This window comes from Cardiocondyla obscurior, linkage group LG02 (genome assembly GCF_019399895.1).
Source record: "Cardiocondyla obscurior isolate alpha-2009 linkage group LG02, Cobs3.1, whole genome shotgun sequence".
Classification (NCBI taxonomy): Eukaryota; Metazoa; Arthropoda; class Insecta; order Hymenoptera; family Formicidae; genus Cardiocondyla; species Cardiocondyla obscurior.
This window is the reverse complement of record NC_091865.1, coordinates 6,585,920-6,604,920: the sequence shown is the minus strand read 5'-3', so window position 1 is coordinate 6,604,920 and position 19,001 is coordinate 6,585,920. Positions and strand designations below refer to the sequence as shown.

The 19,001-nt window shown below is 41.0% G+C and overlaps 1 protein-coding gene across 2 annotated transcripts in view; it reads right to left on the bottom strand.

Annotated features, from left to right (window-relative positions):
- Positions 1 to 19,001, bottom strand: part of LOC139109161 (uncharacterized) — a 204,380-nt gene that overhangs the window by 42,067 nt on the left and 143,312 nt on the right. For both annotated transcript variants that reach the window (XM_070668019.1, XM_070668027.1), the window contains exon 7: positions 14,584 to 14,749. In XM_070668019.1, the coding sequence (XP_070524120.1) occupies positions 14,584 to 14,749 (166 nt within the window). The remainder of the gene's footprint in view (positions 1 to 14,583; positions 14,750 to 19,001) is intronic.

The window sequence follows — 19,001 nt, the reverse complement described above, 5'->3', positions numbered from 1 at the left end:
CTACGTTCTCGCGACTCGAACCGAACGATACGGACGTTTACTTAGATTGCGCCGAGGACTTCGAACCAGTTCGTTAGCGGAATCGGAAAAGTGCACGCTGTTTGCTTTATTCGTTTGCGCGTGCTTTGTATTATCAGCGTTCGGAGCCGCGTCTGGGCTGCACAGTTCGGCGTATAGATCATTAGCTGCACTCGAACTCGTTACGTCGGCCAGATCCTGCGAGAGTTGTGTTTAGAACTTCTATAGCGGAATTCCCCCTGTCTGTCGGGAGGAACTTCCCCCGCAACGAAACTTAATTTACGTTCTGAGGTACTGCACAATGGGAAATAATACATACAATAATTCACGGAGAGATAGGAATTTCTATGCGGTATTAAATTTGCAATGTTAAAATTGGGGAGCGCCATGCAGAAGCCACTTCGCCGCCTCTTTGTTAAGTATCAAACCGCATCCGTCGCTGCGTTCGTACGAAAGAAGATGCTCCGCGTGGAAGCCGGAATCGCGCGGGTATTCGTACAATATTTTCCCCGCATTTTTAAAACCGCGTACACGCACACGTATGCGAGCGAACAACAGTTTTGCATTATTCAACATCGCTGCAGTTTTTTATTTTTTAATTTTTTTATTATTTTTTTTTTTTCCGGCAAAGAGGATCTTTTAATAGTAGCTGCGACGAGTGCATACCCTCCGCGTTCCTTTTCGTTATCTCGCAATTTCTTCGCCGTTCGCCGGAGACGAGCGATCCCCAAATATTTCCGCGGAATTAAAACCATCGCTGATAGTGACGAGGGTGCAGTCGGAAAACTCGGTAAGAATAAAGAACGTAGGGATCCCGGTAGCGTTTTCGCGTTTATCTCCCATTCGGACGCAGTCCTTAGTCGATAGAGAAGGGTTCGCTCGTTTGCTTTTTTTTTTTTTTCGGGACCTCACTTGCCAAATGGCAATTCCACGGATACGTCATCGCCGTTGCCTGCTGGTATTTCGCGTCGTCCGTGCGCACAGATTCTCCATTCTCTCCGGGCGCTATCTGTTCCCCGGGTTACGTAACCCGGGGTTGCGCGGGTATTACACCGCTGTTGGAGGACCTTAATAAAATCTCTTGGCGAGCAAAGGCCACCGGCGTCGTATATCTCAATCTGTCGTCGTTTGTCAGGGAATTTGCGGCGCGAACGTCCCGGGCTTAGGTGTTATTGCCTCCGTTTACACACATGCCGATTATTTTTCGAGGGGGCACGTACTCGGTTACGTCATCCTGCTGCTCGCGTTTCTCATAACGTTGTGACACACGTGAAATATGGCATTTTGTACATACGAGGCGGAATACTCTTCTTCTTTATCCAAGTGTGTATTTGAATCTTTACTACAGCTACTTAATTAATAGGGCTTAATTATATTCGCGCTTAATTCTCGCCGTTTTATATCTATTTAGGTGCACATTAAGTATTAGCTCTCCTAGTATTTTTAGTCAATAACGACGTTATCTTTTCTTTTTTTTTTTTCCTTCGTTTTTTGCGCGTCAACTTTTTTCGGCGCATTAGAATAGTGCATCTGATGAGCACTGAAGCGTCCTCGTAACAGATTGAAAGAGCTTGGCAGAATCCGCGACATTACCTCGCTACGCATTATCTCTCTGCCAGGAAACGCCGAGGTATAAATCAATACGTTTACAAGAGAACGGGGAAGGGAGGGAGGGGGTTAGTGGGGCGAGAAAGAGAGAAAGAACGAGGCGGAGAAAGACGCCGCGAGGATATCCCGGCAGGTCTCCTTTCAACCCTCTTTTTCCCCTGCTTCGAGATCACTGTGGGCCCCGCAGCTGAGATTCGCATTAGAGAAATTGTTGCCGTGGGTAGCGTAGACTTGCAGCCGGGGAAAAAGATGGAAGGAGCATTTACATTGCTTTGACCAATCAAGCGTTGGGACGATTTAAATAACCGAACTGCTGCTTCAAGTCTTTCACCGGGTCCTCTCCTTTCGCCAGGCGGCGGCGACTTCTTGCAGCTGCCTCACTTCGCGGCAGCTACTCCGTTCTCCCGTGCTTTTTCTCCGCCTCAACTTTTTCTCTTCCGTCGCGTGGGATTCTTCTTCGTCACCCTTCCACGGGTCTGTCCCTCATTCGGGTGTTCATTCAGTCGATCTTCCGCCCCGCGTCGGGCGAGAGAAAGAGAGAAAGAAATATGCAAAGTACCTCGATTATCGGGCACGGCGATTTCCCTACAGGTATTTTTCTTCCACGAGATGGCTCGGGAAATAATTGGATCTAACGATAGATAGTTCGTCGTCACGCGGAAATTCTCGTTCTTATGGTAATGTTGGGCAATAGAACGAGCTCGACGTCGTCGTAGCAGGGAAGTCGAGATTATTGTCAATACTCGGGAGATTTTTCTCCAATTGGTTAGCGAGGCCATCGCGCCGAGCGTAATTTTATTTCGAATTTCCGGTGAAGAGCCGGCCCGGACGAGCGGCGATATAAAACACTTCGTACCCTGCGATAATTGCATTTCCAATTAAACGGCGCTCTGAAGGATATGCGCATTAATTAATCCCAGTATGCCTCGTGTTATTACACAGTTAGCAATTTTTAGTTAGCCGCCTAATTTTCAAATTTAATTAACCTTTACTTGAGAGAACGCTTTCGCGCAATGGATTAAATGAATGCTGTATTATCAAATGTAAGTTGTTTTTTTTTTCCCCTTTTTTTTGTTGCAAATGTTATGGAAGCCAAAGTATATCAACTTGCGGTTGGAATAATTTATAGGAAAATTTACGTGCTTTCGGGTTAAAAAGAAACTTAGCACTTAATATAATTTTATTAACAGTTAACGCCTAACTGTGACCGACGTTGTGTTTATTTTTTGTTACATTAATCCACTTGTCCAAAGAAAAAAAAGTATAAGACCCGTCCGCTCAGTAGAGCAAAATTTTATTGCGAAGTTTAGTTGCGGGATTATCGCGAGAGCACATGTACATTATTTACCTTGGAACTTCGAAGTTGTGAAGCTTACGCAAGTTAATACGTTACATGGGCCAGCGAGGCGAGGTGCCTGCGAACTATCCAATGCAATATTGCAACGAGGCCGGCTGCTCGTGAATGGCACGGCAACCGCTTTCTATTTTCACCGTAATGCTGTATACACATACGAGATGAACGAGTTCGTACATATGCGCGAAATGATGTACAACTTAATAAGTCTTTCTCACAAGCCACGTTACATTGCTCGTAAATTTGCGCCGGAAACAGAAAAAAAAAAGAAAGAAGTAGCAAGAGAGCATTAAAAAGAGTTGTTAACTAAAATGTATATTTTTTCCCTTTAATCGGAACGTCTAAATATGAAATTTAATATTTTATTTTGCAGTCAATATAGATTAATTTTAAATAAATCAGTAGGATAGAGTGACTAATGCATTAGATCTCGAGATAAAAAGGCAAAAAGAAATGTCGGGATATTTGTGTGTTATTTGAGAATCAATGTAGATAAGCGTGTGCGAATTTCCTGTGCCCATATTCACGAACAATTGTACGCGATGATGAATAGTGGAGATTCCAAATTTATATTAATAAATAAAGATTGAACTCAGCGAAATGGTTAATAGCCGATTGGAATAGCTGTCATAACGTTTGCTGTTATGAAAACGCGGTTAACCGACGCGCGCGAGATCGTACGCGGAATAAACGTTTCAGTTATATACCGCAGGAATTTTAGAGTTACACTTTGCAGGCACGTACGGGATATGCGAGGTACCTACAAACAACACGCGATATTGCATTCGTCCCCGGCTCCGGTGGCGGGATAATATGTAACCACGGCTCTATCTACTTGCGGTGCAATACGCGACGCGGTCTTGTGCGGTCGTGACACAAATATACCCTCCGTTTAATGCGTCAAAGTGGAACGACGGCAATTAAAAAGGGCCGCGCAATTAAATAATCCGCCGAGGAACAATGGCGAATTTACGGCCGGAATTAAATAACGATCGGCAATTAAATATCGCTCCTTTCGCCGCGAGTCAATGTTGGATATCGCGGATAATTTTTGGACGCGAAATGCAGTTTACGTTTACGCGACGGCGACGTCACGCGCGATTTCCACGAGAAATAATCGCGAGCAAACCGCGTAATTGGATCCATTCTGATTTATTGACGCCAAAGAGAACGCCCGCCGTTCCGCTATTTGCCGCGGATTACGCCGTGGGATTTACGAGGCGCTGGCCGCTGACAACGTCGTAACAACGTCATAAGAATTTTACATCCAGCGGGATGCGACGGAATAGCGAGAGCCCTGTTTGCCGGCATACGAGGGCACCGCCGACTTCGCGGACATTCCGTGCGTTACCGGCTTTCCGCGCAACCACTTCCGGCGCAACGCCGTGCGGTCGCGGCGACCGCAGCTCGCGAGTGTTAAGCATAAACAATTCGCGGGGCTATATGCAATATGACGACACGCACACATCGGCGCTGCTTACGACGTAATTCGCCCGTGCTCGAACGCGTACGTTGAAGTAACGTTGCGGGAGTTATTAAATAACGAGGCAGAAAATAATATCGCGGGCGCGATGTATAAAGAAAATGTTATGACCGAAATCGAGAAAGCTAAAATATCCCGGGCTGCATTTATTATACGCAAATTACCGGCTATAATAATATTCATAGTTATATAATGCGCACCGCAAAACTTACTCGGTAAAGTTACATAAATAAATTAATGTATACGTATTTTTTCAACAGTACGATTGCATGCGGCGTGCATTTGAAAATTATTTGCAACAAAACATGCGTTTGTAATGATCGAAATGCATGGCGCATTGATGTTTACCTCGTCTAATTTAGAGTATTGTTTACGTTTTAATTATACATATTTTATGCAATTTTCGAATGCGAATAATAATATACAAATCTTGCTATTATTACATTGTGGAGCTTAAATAACGGTAACGTTTATTCAAAAGCATATAATATAAAATAAATAGGTTGGCGTAATTAATAACCAGCGATTCATTACGTACAAATTATTTATAATCCATCTGCAGCAAGTACGACTGAATTACTTATGGTATGTTAATTACAACGATTATTCAATAAGTGAGATGGGTTTTATCAAAGTTTATATATCTATTAAACATATAGGCAACGTTCCGTATTAAAAGAAATTATACGAACATATACAAAGACAGTAAAATTACGCACAAGATACGCAAAAAAAAAAAAAAGAAAAGATCGATAAGATATCATTTTATTAAATTTACATTGCGAATAGAACATCAAGAATATATCACCATTTTTTTCTTTCTCACTTATATTCATTTATCCGACCAAAAGCGAGCCGACGCGATTAATTTAAATCTGATTAATTACTTTCTGATTTATCGGAGTGAAATATGCTTTTTTTTTCTCTTTGGACGCGCCGTAATTTACCGCATTGAATAATCCATTAAATCGCTGAGAAAGGACGATGCGTTGCATTTGCGCGATTTATATGGTTCCAGTTGGCGACATCAAAACGTTGTTCGCGCGTGTTTGAAAAGAAACGGAAAAAAATACGGGAACAACGACGGAGAAGGAGAGAGAGAAAAAAAATTCGTAGGATTAAATTAGTCGCGCTACGGGCGAACCTTCGGTGAACATACCCCAATTACGTGCAGCCGTCGAACATGGCTTCGATGTATACTCACACGCTAAGGTACATCTAATGCATACGTCCTGTGCATACGGTGAGCTTTTGCGGACAGCAAAAAATATAGACGAATTAATAGATGCGCCGGATAATTATCTCATGTCGCATTGTTGTCGCAAGTACGTTAGGACACCGGACGATCAGAATGAAACATGATATTATCAGAATTCTGTCCGGGAAAATAAAATACGAATAAGATACATTTGCTCAGCAGTACGCTACTATAAAAAAATGACAAGTTACATTAATTTAATTGATTACAATAATAACGTCTCTATTACGACTTTAAAGAATTCCCAAGACACGGACTTGAAGTTCTAATTTATTTAAAAACTATTGACAATTTTAATGCGTTATTATTCCTCATGAATTATCGTCAGAAACTTATATTAGAGATATAAAACGTATAATTTATTATCATTGCTATACTTTTAAATGTTGCAAATTTCATCGTTCTATTTTTATGCGAAAAGTCTTTAATGCGCCTGCACGAGAGGTTTATTATGTCGTTATGTTATACATATACATCAGCGAGTAACGATAAAAACGAGATTATTCAGTCGCGTGTGGTCTTAGAATATTTCCTTAGGACACGCTAAGTGTCCTATATTCGCCGCCGTGCCGATATGAATTTTTCACGCGTGGATTTCGCTACATGCAAGCCATAGTCGCGAATATTAACGGGTATCAGTGCGCTCGTGGCGTGCCATATGATACAATGTACCGAGTGTGACAGACTTTCGTGCGATGCGACGCTAACAATAAAGTACACGGCAAATAATATCACGTCATCGCGCGCCGTAATAATCCCGGCCTGGAGTTTCGTTATCGCTTTAGGTCCCCACCGCGATCGGGAAGAAAATTACGTTTGCGCAAGGAATTACCTCATCGGAAATTACGATTTCTCGCGGCACGGCGCGTTCTCGGTCCCGACATTATTCGATTGGAAAACCGTTACTGTCGTTATTACGTCGACGGGGTTACACGCATTTCGAGAATATGCCCATTTTTTTCCCCCGGCAATAAAACATGATAATTTCTTTTCTCTTGAATCTCGCGTTACAAATTACTAAGCGATAGGCAAATACGCTAATTAAGGGCGTTTTATAGAACGTGGATTCAAAACGCGATATCTTTGTAGGTATGCGTGTGTTCTCACGCATATTGCAGTACGTATGAATGGTGCCGGTAAGCACGCTCTTTAGATGTAGCGTAATCACGAAATTGCATGCCTGACGATGGTAGATAAAGAGAACGCAAGAGTCCGTCGGAATCTCGACGTGGAGCAAAATCGGCTACCTCTCAGTGATAATCTCAACGTGTTACGAGGCGGCGATGCGTTATGATTACACTTGGAGAACTGAAAATGCTAAGAGAGAAAGCAAACGGGAGCGAAGCGCACAATTTTCTTTATTAAATTACGTTTTATAATACCGGGAAACACAATCAATCGGCAAAAATCAAACACATTTCTTCCCGTTAACTTTTATCCCATCGACATCGTGGCTCGAATAAATTGATTGTCTAAACGAACGAGATCGCGTTCATGTCAATTGTCTACAAATTCGGTAACGTTGTTTACAGGGGCGTTTGTTTAAGCTTCAGGCATTGACTTTAAAGTGATTTTCGATATCGTTAATACCTTCAATGTGTTCTGATGTAACTTGATTTTGCTACTCCGCGGAAATTCGCGCAACGAGTCGGTCGGCGGTATCGGCGTGTAGTTCGATTTTCGTGACACTTCATTAATTATCGAAGCGCGTTTACCGTGTAATTTAATTAACGTCCGCCAGTGTCACGCGGAACGGAGGGGGAGAGAAACGATGCTCGCAGTTAATACTCGAACTGTTCATCGTCGTATTTTTTACGGGGAAACGCTGCATTACGTTAATTGAAACTCACCAGCGGCGTTCGTGCCGCGATCTTGCGATCTTGTAATTTTACAAGTGCGCTGCAACCATTTTTTTTTTTTCTTTTTTTTCTCTCCTTTCTTCTCTCGAGACGTAGTTACGCCGTTAACTCTTTCTACCGATGCTGCATTGTTTATCTCGCCACCACCCCTGCGTTTTCCGCGCACGGCGCGCACGCCGTCCTCATTTCATTCCTATTTTCATTTCGTGCAGTTCCAAGCAGAATTTTAAACTGGACGGAGCTTCATTTATGTAACGTCAGAAATAAAAATAGTCGCCCGAAGAAGGTTTGGGCTGAATAAAAAATTCGATTCGATAGAATGCGTGCTTTGAAGTCGGCCGAAAGTCGTTTCTCCCTTCCCGTCTCGTCCAGCAAAGAACTTCTCGTTTGTTCCGTTCAGTTTGGGTTAAACGATGTTTGAGTTAAAGCGTGTACGCCGTGCGCAATCTAATGCCTCAAAGAAAGGCATGCGAGCTGTTGACGGGTCGCGGACAAGAAAATCCTGCGGTCTAGGTAACAACACGACAACGACCAATAGCGCGCAGAGAACAACGGCTTGCGGCCTGGCTCAAGAGAAGGCGGCTGCATCGCGGGTAGGATAGGGTAGATAGGTGACTAAAGATGCGAGGTACAAAAGCTTTCAGCACCCCTGCCGTTTCCCCGTTACCTCCGTTTCTCGTGCACACGTGTGTTCCGCCGCATTCTGCGCGCGCGGGGAACGGGCCGTCTGAAATAGGCGGGAATCCACCCTAATTTTATGCGGCTCTTATTAAATTCCAGTCAGCGAGAATCGCTAAAGACGACGCGCACCACGTTACTTTACGGCGCCGCCTCATCGTTCACGCGCCGTTCGGGGGATGAGATTCGATTCGGTGGAGAATCTGTCGCGTCGCAAAATGTTTACCGACGTGTGAGCAAGGGGTAATTAGTTATATTGCTGCGGCACGTAATATTAGATGGGATTAATTTGTGAAGCTGACGGATAGTCTTTTTTAAATTGCCGCGATATTTGAGCGATTGTTATAATAGATTGTGCGAATGCGAACGATAAGACATCGGCGTGAAGAAATGATCGTGGGAGCTCGTTATCAGGTCGGATAACCTGTTGAACGCACTTGAAATGGAGTGTTTCGTTTATGCATCACTGTTTTCGCAAAGACTCCTATGTGCTCTGATAACAACACGGAGATTGTTGACAGTTGCATTAAGATAGGTGGTACGATAACAGTATTGAAGATAACATTTTAACCGTATGTATTATGCACACGGGTGGAGTAAGTGGAATACCGCACGATTTTCTAGCCTGAAAAACATTTTTCTGTGACTTCCGTGCAATATTTACGCACGCAATTAACAACGCGTTGGCAAAAGTTTGAAAACTCACGTATAATTGTTATCGTTAAAAAAAAAAAAAACTGCTTTCTAAATGGCGAAAGTCGATTACTTACAAATCGTAGATTAAAAAAAAAAATGGGGAGAGGAATAAAGTAAAACGAGAGAAAAAAAGGGAGGGAAGAGGGAGAGAAGAGCGGAGAGGAAAAAGAAAAAAGAGGGAAGGTAAAAGCGGAAAAAAGGGCGAAAGCCAAGAAAGGGAAGGGAAAAAATCGCTGCTTCAGGACTCTCGCAATGTAGTTGGAATAATTTTGACGTTTGCATGGATGAGGGTGCTCTACCGCCGTTGCGTTCAACCCCTTTCTCGTCCTAGGTTCCTTTTTCCGCGGTGTGAATTCGGCATACCACATGGCGGCTGTGACTGTCGTCCCTTGGCGCGCGAGTGCGCAAGTTAAGTCTGAATAATGAATCCGTACGGCGGGCGAGGGCGACGCGCCTCGTAGATTTAGCCGCCGCGAATCCTTTAGGACTGATCTTCTACGTCTCTACGAGATGTTCCTGCAAGTTGCTTGGTCGTTACCTGAACGCTAGTAAACTCTCTTCTATCGCGGAAAAGGGATTTGAATGAACATCCAGTGTGACACATATGCCTCGGGAGGAACGTAGCATGAAAAAGAAAGAAAGAAAGAGAAAGAAAAAGAAAAAATCAGAGCCGTACTGTATTTCAGTAAAGATTTAATTTTTTTGCGTGTATAGGAATATAATAATCTTTTTTTTTATATTAAATTCTGCACTTTTGTTATAAAAAAGATTGATCAAAAGCTCGAGTATTGTATTGCATTTATTTAAAAATGTTTGACGTCTTTTAACGTCAGTTATTGAATTTTAAGATAATTTAATATGTTTTGTTAGAGTGATTTAGAAGACGTTTGGCAAATAACAAGAAGTCGAGAGGAGCTTATAGAATTTAATATATGTATATTCTTTTAATTTCCGCTACGAGATGTAATACCATCGAAATAGGAATTGTGCAAGATAACAGTCATATACGATTAATTATAATGAGATTGAATAATGGATATGAATAGCGAGAGTGAGGTAACCCATGCATTTGGCAACCGCAAATCCTTTGAGGCTGATCCCTAGATGTTCCTGCAAGTTGGTTGGTCGTTGCCTACACGGTGGTTTACCTCCTACGGCATATGGAGCGGCTTATTTAGACGTTAGTGGATTCTTGGTCATAACTCATGAAATAATAAACCCGCAACGTCGTAAAATAATGTATGCGATACGATATGAATAATCGTGGTACAACTGTGTGACTTAACGAGCAACTGCGCGGCGTTCTTCCTACAACAAATCGTTGCACGAAAATCGTTGCAATTTAATCTCACTAAACCGCTAATCTATTGTTATTCCACATATTTGCTGAAGTCGTCGCCAACGTTCCGCGCGCACTTACACCGAGACTTACGCGCACGTTGAGTCAAAAGTACTCGATTTAACATGTGTGCGTGCGTACCCATGCACATACAGTATCCGTTTTCTCTAAAAGATCTCTCTCTGGAAAATTAATAATTTTCGCATGTAGCGAATTATAGCTGCCTATGTGTGCGCAGTTAACTGCGAGGAGGAGAAACGGACGGTTTGCAATTAACGTTAGTCGATATTGCGATTTTTTTTTTTTTTACAATGCGATACGTTTTGCCAGACAAATTGCGTGTAGCGAAAGAATCGCGAAAAATAAAACCCAGTTAGGAATAATTATAGAGGAACATATATTTCCGCAAATACGCGCCGGACGGATTTTTTGTTGTGTCTCTGTCGGCCACTTGCGAATAAGCCTCTCTCTCGTGACGGCCATGTAATTTTGCGTGCATGTAAAATCCAGAGAAAATACCCGGGAAAGCGGCTCGGTAATTAAACTACTGTACCGTGTTTGCACAGAACGCACGCCACAAAGAATATACGACGGCTATAATAGTATCGCGTAAGCTGCGTGACGTGCGACTCTTTCCATTTAGTCGATATATATATTTTTTTTTTTTCACAATAGCAGCGTTAATATCTTAAAAACGAAAAAAGCACGCAGTAATGAAAAATTAGTTTTATCGTTCGGAAAGAATGCTTAAACTTTATAAATAGTTCGATTATTTGCAGATCCGCGAACAAATTTTAAATAAAGATTATCTTCAATTTGGCTGTGATAGATATGTCAGTTCTCGCGGATCGTGTTTTTCGAACAAGCTGAGAGGAAAACAACAACTTGGTTAATCATACTGACGGGAAAATGTAATAAAACGCAATGTATTTTTCTTTTTACAACGGTCAATTCTGTGTCAGCTTATAAGATCGCGTGACGTATCTTGAACGATATCATCGAATAGGGATATGATGGCCCGCCGGCAGCTCGTAAAATGCGCGGATATATTTCCCGAAATGGTTACTCCGCAGGCCGTTGAAAAATACGGTTTATTATTACCGCAAAAACAAATGCAGTTGGCACATAAAGCGATATATTTTCCGCAAAAATTCAATAAAGTTTCTCGTTACGCAAACAGGTAAATTGCTATTAAAATATGTTTTTTTTTGAACGAGTCGCAACAAGCTTCTTGCGCTTTCTCCGGCACATATTTGTTTTTCCTTGTTTGATTTTTTCGCGTATGAATTTTTCGAATTACTTTGCAAAAAAAAAAAAAAAAATATATTAAGCACGGTATCAATAGTGAGATTCATTGACGTTATTTTTTTCTAAGGGCTTAAAAATCCTCTTTTAATAATCCCGCTTAGAGAAGCGTTCAAACGTTGAAAATGAAATTGGCGTTCGGGAAAGAAAATCTGGGTGCTTCCACGTGATCATCCGGCTATCTATTTCAATATTACTGCCCGCCACAGTATTCGCAAATAAAGTGGGCGAAAACGCTAGCGGAAGAGTTTAAAATACGGCCGTCTTTAGAGAACGGAAATGTTCGGTGTACTCGCGACTGTGAGACTCCGTGTGAAATGGCTTTCCAGCGGCTACCGACGTAAAAGCCAGCTTTGAAGAACAACTACAACCGCCGCGAAAAAGCAGCTGCAATGCGCAGTTCTCTTGTCGTCATTGCTACTTCTTCCTCTTTTTCTCTCTTTCTCTCGTCCTCGTCACCTTTACACCCCGAAAAAAATTTCGTAATCCGATTGCACTTCGAAAATCGTTGGTTAATATCGCAAGCAAATTGCGCTCAGCCTCAAATAAAGCGTTCAATTATTAATTTATTAATTGGGATTAATCTCGCAGTAAATGTTTGCAGCTAGTCATAAATTATTACGACGTAACACTTCACCCGTGATATTTACGATGCGTATTAATACGTGCGTACATAAACTGCGATATTTTGGGGGATAGCTAAACAAGTTTGTTAGGTTCGATCTGTTAGCGCGATTAATGAAGCGCGGAATTCAAAGGGTTTACAACGTAACACGCCTAACAAGAACGCGTTTGACGTCGTAGGGTAAGTAATTCGAGACGTACAATGGCGGTGCACTTCGTGCGTGGATGTATTCTTATTGCTCAGAGGGATGATTCAGACGGTGGATGAATATGTCGGAAGAACGTGAGGGAGTTGTTGACATAGCCAACGAAACGAGACGCGAGATGCATTATCAAGAGCGCCGAGATACGCGCTCGCATCCTTGCCGTGTGTATATGTACGCCGGGGGTTCGAGCACGCACAAATGGGCTCTTACCCTCGACAGTGCAAAGCGAATGCGTATTGACTTGCGACGTCTCCCAACCAGATTTCGCGTACGCCGCTCGCGGGAACGCACCGCAGAATCGAGCGCAGCATCGAAACTAGTTTCTCTTATTTGTCGCTGCTCGTTAAGACGCATATACGTTAATCGTTACCGCGAATTTCCGCGGCCGTCTAGGCGAATCTCGGGAAAATGATAATCAATCGGAGGGACTGTCGGAGCAAGTGCAGCTAGTCGATGAAACTTTCACAGTTTAGTTTGTATTTAAAGCAGAAGAGAAACTTTGCGCCTTTCGCTATGTTGTCTTTCGACAATATTTTTTAATCCTTGAAAGAAATACTGGGTTATAGTGATTCGGAACGGTTTTCGAACATTGGAATGTTTTGCAAAAGGAAAAAAAAAATTTTTTATAGTTGTTTAAAAATTGAGAAAACGCGAACTTCTTGAAAAAGTCATTATTATATTTGATTTCTGTTTGCGAGAAACGGAGCTATGCGTGCTTTACTCGAAAAACGGTTGCAGATTCTTCGGTAAAGCGAAAAATGATTTATATGCATACGAGGTTAACGCAGCGTAAAGAGAGTTCCACGCTTGTTATGCAAGCTGAGGCACGTTTAAGAGGGGGTTTTATTAAAAATACCGAGCTGAAGATAGCAAAGGAAAATTTTCTTCCTTTTTTTTGTGTTCTTTTCTCCGGTTGCTCTTTCATTTTCGCTCGGAAACGCGCTAATCCAAACCGGTGATGATGGTAAATAAAAAAAGAGGCAGGGAGACTTTGAAATCAACGCGGAGATATAATCCTATCTTAAAAAGTTGGCCAAGAATAGATGAACTTGTAAGAAAAGAAAAAAAAGGGAAAAAGTGAAATTTAAATGCCCTAAAATAATATAATATAATTATAAAGGCTGGTCAGCTGAGTGCAAATAAAATTATATTGAAAAGTAACGCGCGCGTATGGTTTGTTCTAGTTATAATAAATAAAACTGAATTATTCATTTTATAATGATATCGTTTATTATACATAATAGTAATAAAAAATATTGAACTACCGTACATGATATAAATGTTATATAACGTTGAATTAATTTTAATTCCAATATTTCCAATATCGCCGATTTTGTGGTAGTAATAAAATTTTATTAATATAGTAAAACAATAAAAAATTAGCAACAAAAGTGTATTTTAAATTTTAATTGAGCATTGTTATATTTTTTTTTTAATAATAATAACAGCGTAAATATTTTTTATTACATTGCTTTCGGTGGAATTTTAAACCGAAATTGTTTCAATTAAAACTAATCAACCCGTAGATATCACTTCTCCTTTTCATACGTTTTCCACCCATTTATCTGGGAATTGCATCCCGCATTCCCTTTTTCTTCGCGCGTTCTCATCGTTGCCATTATGAAACGTCTCAGTGCTGTTGGGAAAGTGAGAGGCCACAAAAGAACCGCGCGATGGTTTCTCGCTTGGCTCGTCCGGGGTTTTTAATTTGTCGTACAATAGCCCGCATTGCACCGGCCTGTGAAACTCGAGTAGTTTTTCGCGGGACGTGAGTCACGAAAGAAACGGACACGCGTCGGAGATATGCGAAAGAAATTTCGAAATGGGAACCATATCGCGTACGAAAGAAAATCGCCGTTCCCTCGGGCGCTCGCTCGGCGGATTTTCCAGGTCTATTTTTCCCGGCACGGCATTCATTGCCCCGTGCGGATAATTAAACATTCCGGGTGGTTTTTGTATCGTGTTTAACGGCGCAGTAATTAAGTGCGACATAATTATCATTAAGTAAGACGCAAGGTTTCGCGGGGAGTCTCGAATAGGATATATTCTGTATGCCCGTCGGACATACGAAAGTTATTAACGCGAAGATTGAAGGAACGTTTATGCCCTCCGTGCGGTTTCGAGTTCTAACATTGCCAGACAGTCGAGCACTTACTTGTCCGGAAGAAGCACCGCCGTGAAGTTGATGGCGATGGAGATCCGCGGGCCAGAAGTGATCAGGTACCGGCAACGGATGTTTGGTGGATATAGCCCAGGATATCCGGGACTGGCTAAAACGCATCCGTCGTGGCAATCCGTGTCTTCGTACACCGAGTCGCATTCTGCTAACAGAAAGAAATATCAGTAACTTGAAACTACAGTTCCTCCGCGTTTCTCCCTCGCTCCATCAACTTTTACGTATAAGCGAACATGATTCTTTATACTTTTTATCAAGCTTTATTTAAATTATCGGAAACGTCAACGAATAAAAATACTTTTCAAGTTTTTAAATATTAGCTGAAATAAATTTTACGTTTATTCTACCTTACGTGCATTAATACGTTTGTTACACAACTAATGAATATTTTTCTGTAAATTCATTAAAGCGCAAATAATCGTTGAATGCCATCAGTTGAAGCGTCGGTCCACCTCAATTTTCGGCTGTCCGACGAGCGGCTTCGGTGAGCGCGAACGATTTGGTAAAAGAGTGAAAATAATTGATACGTCTGGCGGGTTCGTGAAAAATTCGAAAAGTGGAAAATGGGCAGACGCGTCAACGACAATACGCGCTGGCCAATTAGAATGGGTTAACGAGATATCTCGCATCCGACTCTCACGCTTCTCAATTAATATTTTCGAAACTCCGCTCGAAATATTACCAACTAGGCCGAAATATTGTCTGTGTGTTATAGATTATTATTCGATATGCGACAATACCAAATGCAATATCAATTTAGTTACGGGTCACAGCTTTGCAGCATGTAAATAACTTGCATTTCCATTTCAATGATAATTATTACGTATGCGACATAAATAAATTGCGTAATGCAAATTGAATTAACACTTATATACGTAATAAATAAAAGTAAAAGGGGTATTCACGATTGAACAATAATAAATTAATCAATTCTGTGTAAGACTTTGAAAATCAAACACGCGGGGCGTTTATGGCGGGATTTATTATACTTTTTAGAAGTCTATCGGTGGATTGAAAATTCTATCTCACATTATAAATATTGTAATGATAAATCAAACCTCGATGTTTGATATTGGCGATTTATACAATTTATCATAAGTCGGGATATCCGTTATTAATTAATATTTGCATTGGACGAAAGTATTGAAGTTCAAAGCTATTTTCGAATAGGCAAATCAATGCGCTCGCGCCGATTGTTGTAATATTCAAACGGTGATTGACAAACCGTTACGCGTCCAATTATTCCACTTTCATAACGTATGCAAACACGTGATTTCCATAAACGCATAATATACTCATATTTATTACTGTCAGCTGCACGCCATTGCGAAAAAGGTATTAATATCACAGTAATGCACGAGCTTTGCTTAACGATATACTATAGATACAACTTCGTCTTTGCTGTTAAAAAAAATTACAAACGATTATGACGTTGTTGCACATAGCGGTTTCCATTTGCATCTCTCCTGCGTGTATTAAAACAGTCAGCGTCATTTTTTTTTTTTTTTGCGAAAAAAAAGTAAAACAAAGAAGAAAAAAACGCGTAGTTGGATTCTCTACCGTCCTCTCCTCCTTCTTTACTTAGCTTTATAGTTCTGGCGTGTGCAATTGTCATAATGGCAAGATCCATTAGACGTGGTTTGCGTTCACCTTCGGGCATACGGAGTTTTTTTTTTTTAATTTATGTAGTGCCCTTTGCATCTCCATCGCCTTGATCTCCGTGCGCAAACCGTTCCTTCAACCATCTCCGTTATGAACGGCCCCGCCTTTTTCGCCTTTCCACCTTAAACACGGAATTTTCTTTATCCTTCATCTCCTACGTCCTCGAGGCATTTAAGACGCGGACCTTTTCCACGGCGCCGATTGAACCCCGCTTACGAGCGATTAAACCGATCATCAGGAGGAAAAAAGAAAAGCGCGGCGTGTCGAGTCGTTAATTAATTTGATAATAAGCGCAGCGAAGTTAGCACTAATTTCTTAGGTGTGATCAATCGGATGATAATTGAATCGCGCAGTTAATGGCCGTCGGCTGTTTGGCTTTGGGAGAAAAAAAAAAGCTTCCCGGGCTCGTTAATTGTACGTGTAAGTGAAAGAGTATTGAGTTTTATTAACCAAACGTTAGGTTGCTCGTAAAGTTGCCTCGTTAGCGAGCACGCAGTTCAAACGGATACACTGGTAACCATGCTAATGACATCAAAGGGAAAGTTTCACGACACTTACCACTGGACGATATAAATATAACTGCGATAACCCGTAGGTATTATTCGACTTCGCCGTTCTCGTTTAATATCGAATATTAACTGAAAGGCGTTCCACGCAAGTTAATCGGACGAAAGAAATAAACTTTAATAAAACGTTAACTTAAAAGAATGACATTATTCAGTTGCATTGCTTTATCACTGAACTTTAAAATCGCCAGCCAGAGAAGTGTAAAAGGACGTGGAACTGCACTCCCGCGCGGTAATGTTAACGTAACGTTAATGCGAGCGTTGCCAGTCGATTTTTCGTAAAACGATTGCCATATTTGAAGGAGATACCCCTGAGAAACTCACTTCCCACTTGTGCCTTTAAGTGCGCAAAGGTGAAATGCTTTAATGTAGCTATAGAAGGCGGGAGAGAAAGTGAGGATTCTATGTAAATGCTCGCAGAAGACACGCGAAGACTTTCCTCCGTGGAGCGCCGTAACGAACCCAAAGCGGAAATGCCGCGAGAAAAAGAAAAGGAAGAGGGATAGGATGTTCATTCCTCCCGCGCAGTTCCCGCGGAGTTTCCGCAAGCCGACGAAATTTTTCCACGAGAGACTCTCTTCTTTTTTTTTTTTCTCTCTCTCATTCTCCCGTCGCTCTATTCATTCGCCGAAGAAACTTGCGGCACGATGAAGCAACGGACTTTTTCGCCTTTCGAGTCGAAACATCGCGCGTTACGTTTCAGGCGGAAAAGCTGCGAAAATTGCATAGGCGTTGAATGTAAAAAAAAAAAAAAAAAACAACAAAATAAACTCGCAATGAAGGTAGTTAATTTTTCAACGAGCCAATTTTTCTGCCGCTTCAAACGAGCGTAAACAATTTTATTTTTTGTACACACATTTTTCATATGAATATCATTGTTTTATAAAGCATGTAAGTTTTCGATTTTGTAACTTTTTGTCTAAATTTCAATTGCGTAAATTAATTTATTTGAATATTTACTTAATTATTTAATTGCAATAGTTCAGCACGAGAAACTTTTGCAGAACTTTATGGGCGATTGATGATCGCGTTTAGCAATAGGTTTTGATTTTTTAACGAGAAGTAATGTAAAAAATCATGGAAAAACACATGAAACAGTGCGTGAATATCCCGCGTTATTTCGGTAGAAATGTTTGTTAACGTGTTTTACTTGCCGGATGGATGTTTGTGAATTGGAAAATTAGAAGTGGTACTCTCTTTGCCCTCTCTGTGCGCATCATTGAAATAATTCGTACAAAAAGCATATATCACCAACCCAATTATAAGTTTATATAAAACGTATTTACGAAAAGTAAAAAGATGCAAGTAGGAGATTTACAAAAATATAGTCTAACTAAATAAAAAAAAAAAATTTTTATTCCTCTTCTTTCTATATTAATTTTTTTATTCAGAAAAAGAAAGAGAAAGACTTTCCGACATTGTTAATTATTATCAGCTTTAATTATAGTTCTCTTAATACGAAAATAAGACGAAATCTGCTGGAATTCCAGTAGTAAATGTACGTAAAGAAATGCCCTGTGATTTGCGCCGGAATTTCAGTGAAATAATCTATCTTAACTGCGCCAGCTAAGAGCACTTTTACCGTAAGTGCAGTTTACGTGACCGTACGATTGTATTGTACAAGGGAAAAGGAAGAAACAGGGTCGAACGATAGTGCAGGTTGTAAATTGGCCGAGTTTCTTACTGACCGCTTCATCAATTAAGCGACATGAACATTTAATTTGTTCTCTCATAACCGAACGTGACGCGCGCTTCAGTTTTTTTTTTTTTTTTTTTTTTTTTTACGTTGTTTATATGTATGAACAGTAAATTAATTAATTGATGTGTATACTTAATTCGGCACATTTGCGCGAAACGTATGTGTGCAATAATACTGATTTTGAAACCAAATCTGATTCTAGACAGACTTTTAGAACATCTACATAGGTAAATGTTTCTCCTTTTGCGATTTACGTCTGGCCGAGTGAAAGACACACATTGGCGCGTTCTAAAAATAATATTCTCTTTAGACAGCGACCTTTCTTCATTGTACAATAGCTTTCTCTTCTTATAAATCACCCTAGCGAAACGTCGGCCAGTTCTTCTTAGAAGATAAATTCGAAAGCGGAAGGGCCAGGCTCTTTCTTTCCTTGTTCAGTAAGTGAACGCGCAGGCTGCGTAAATGCACAC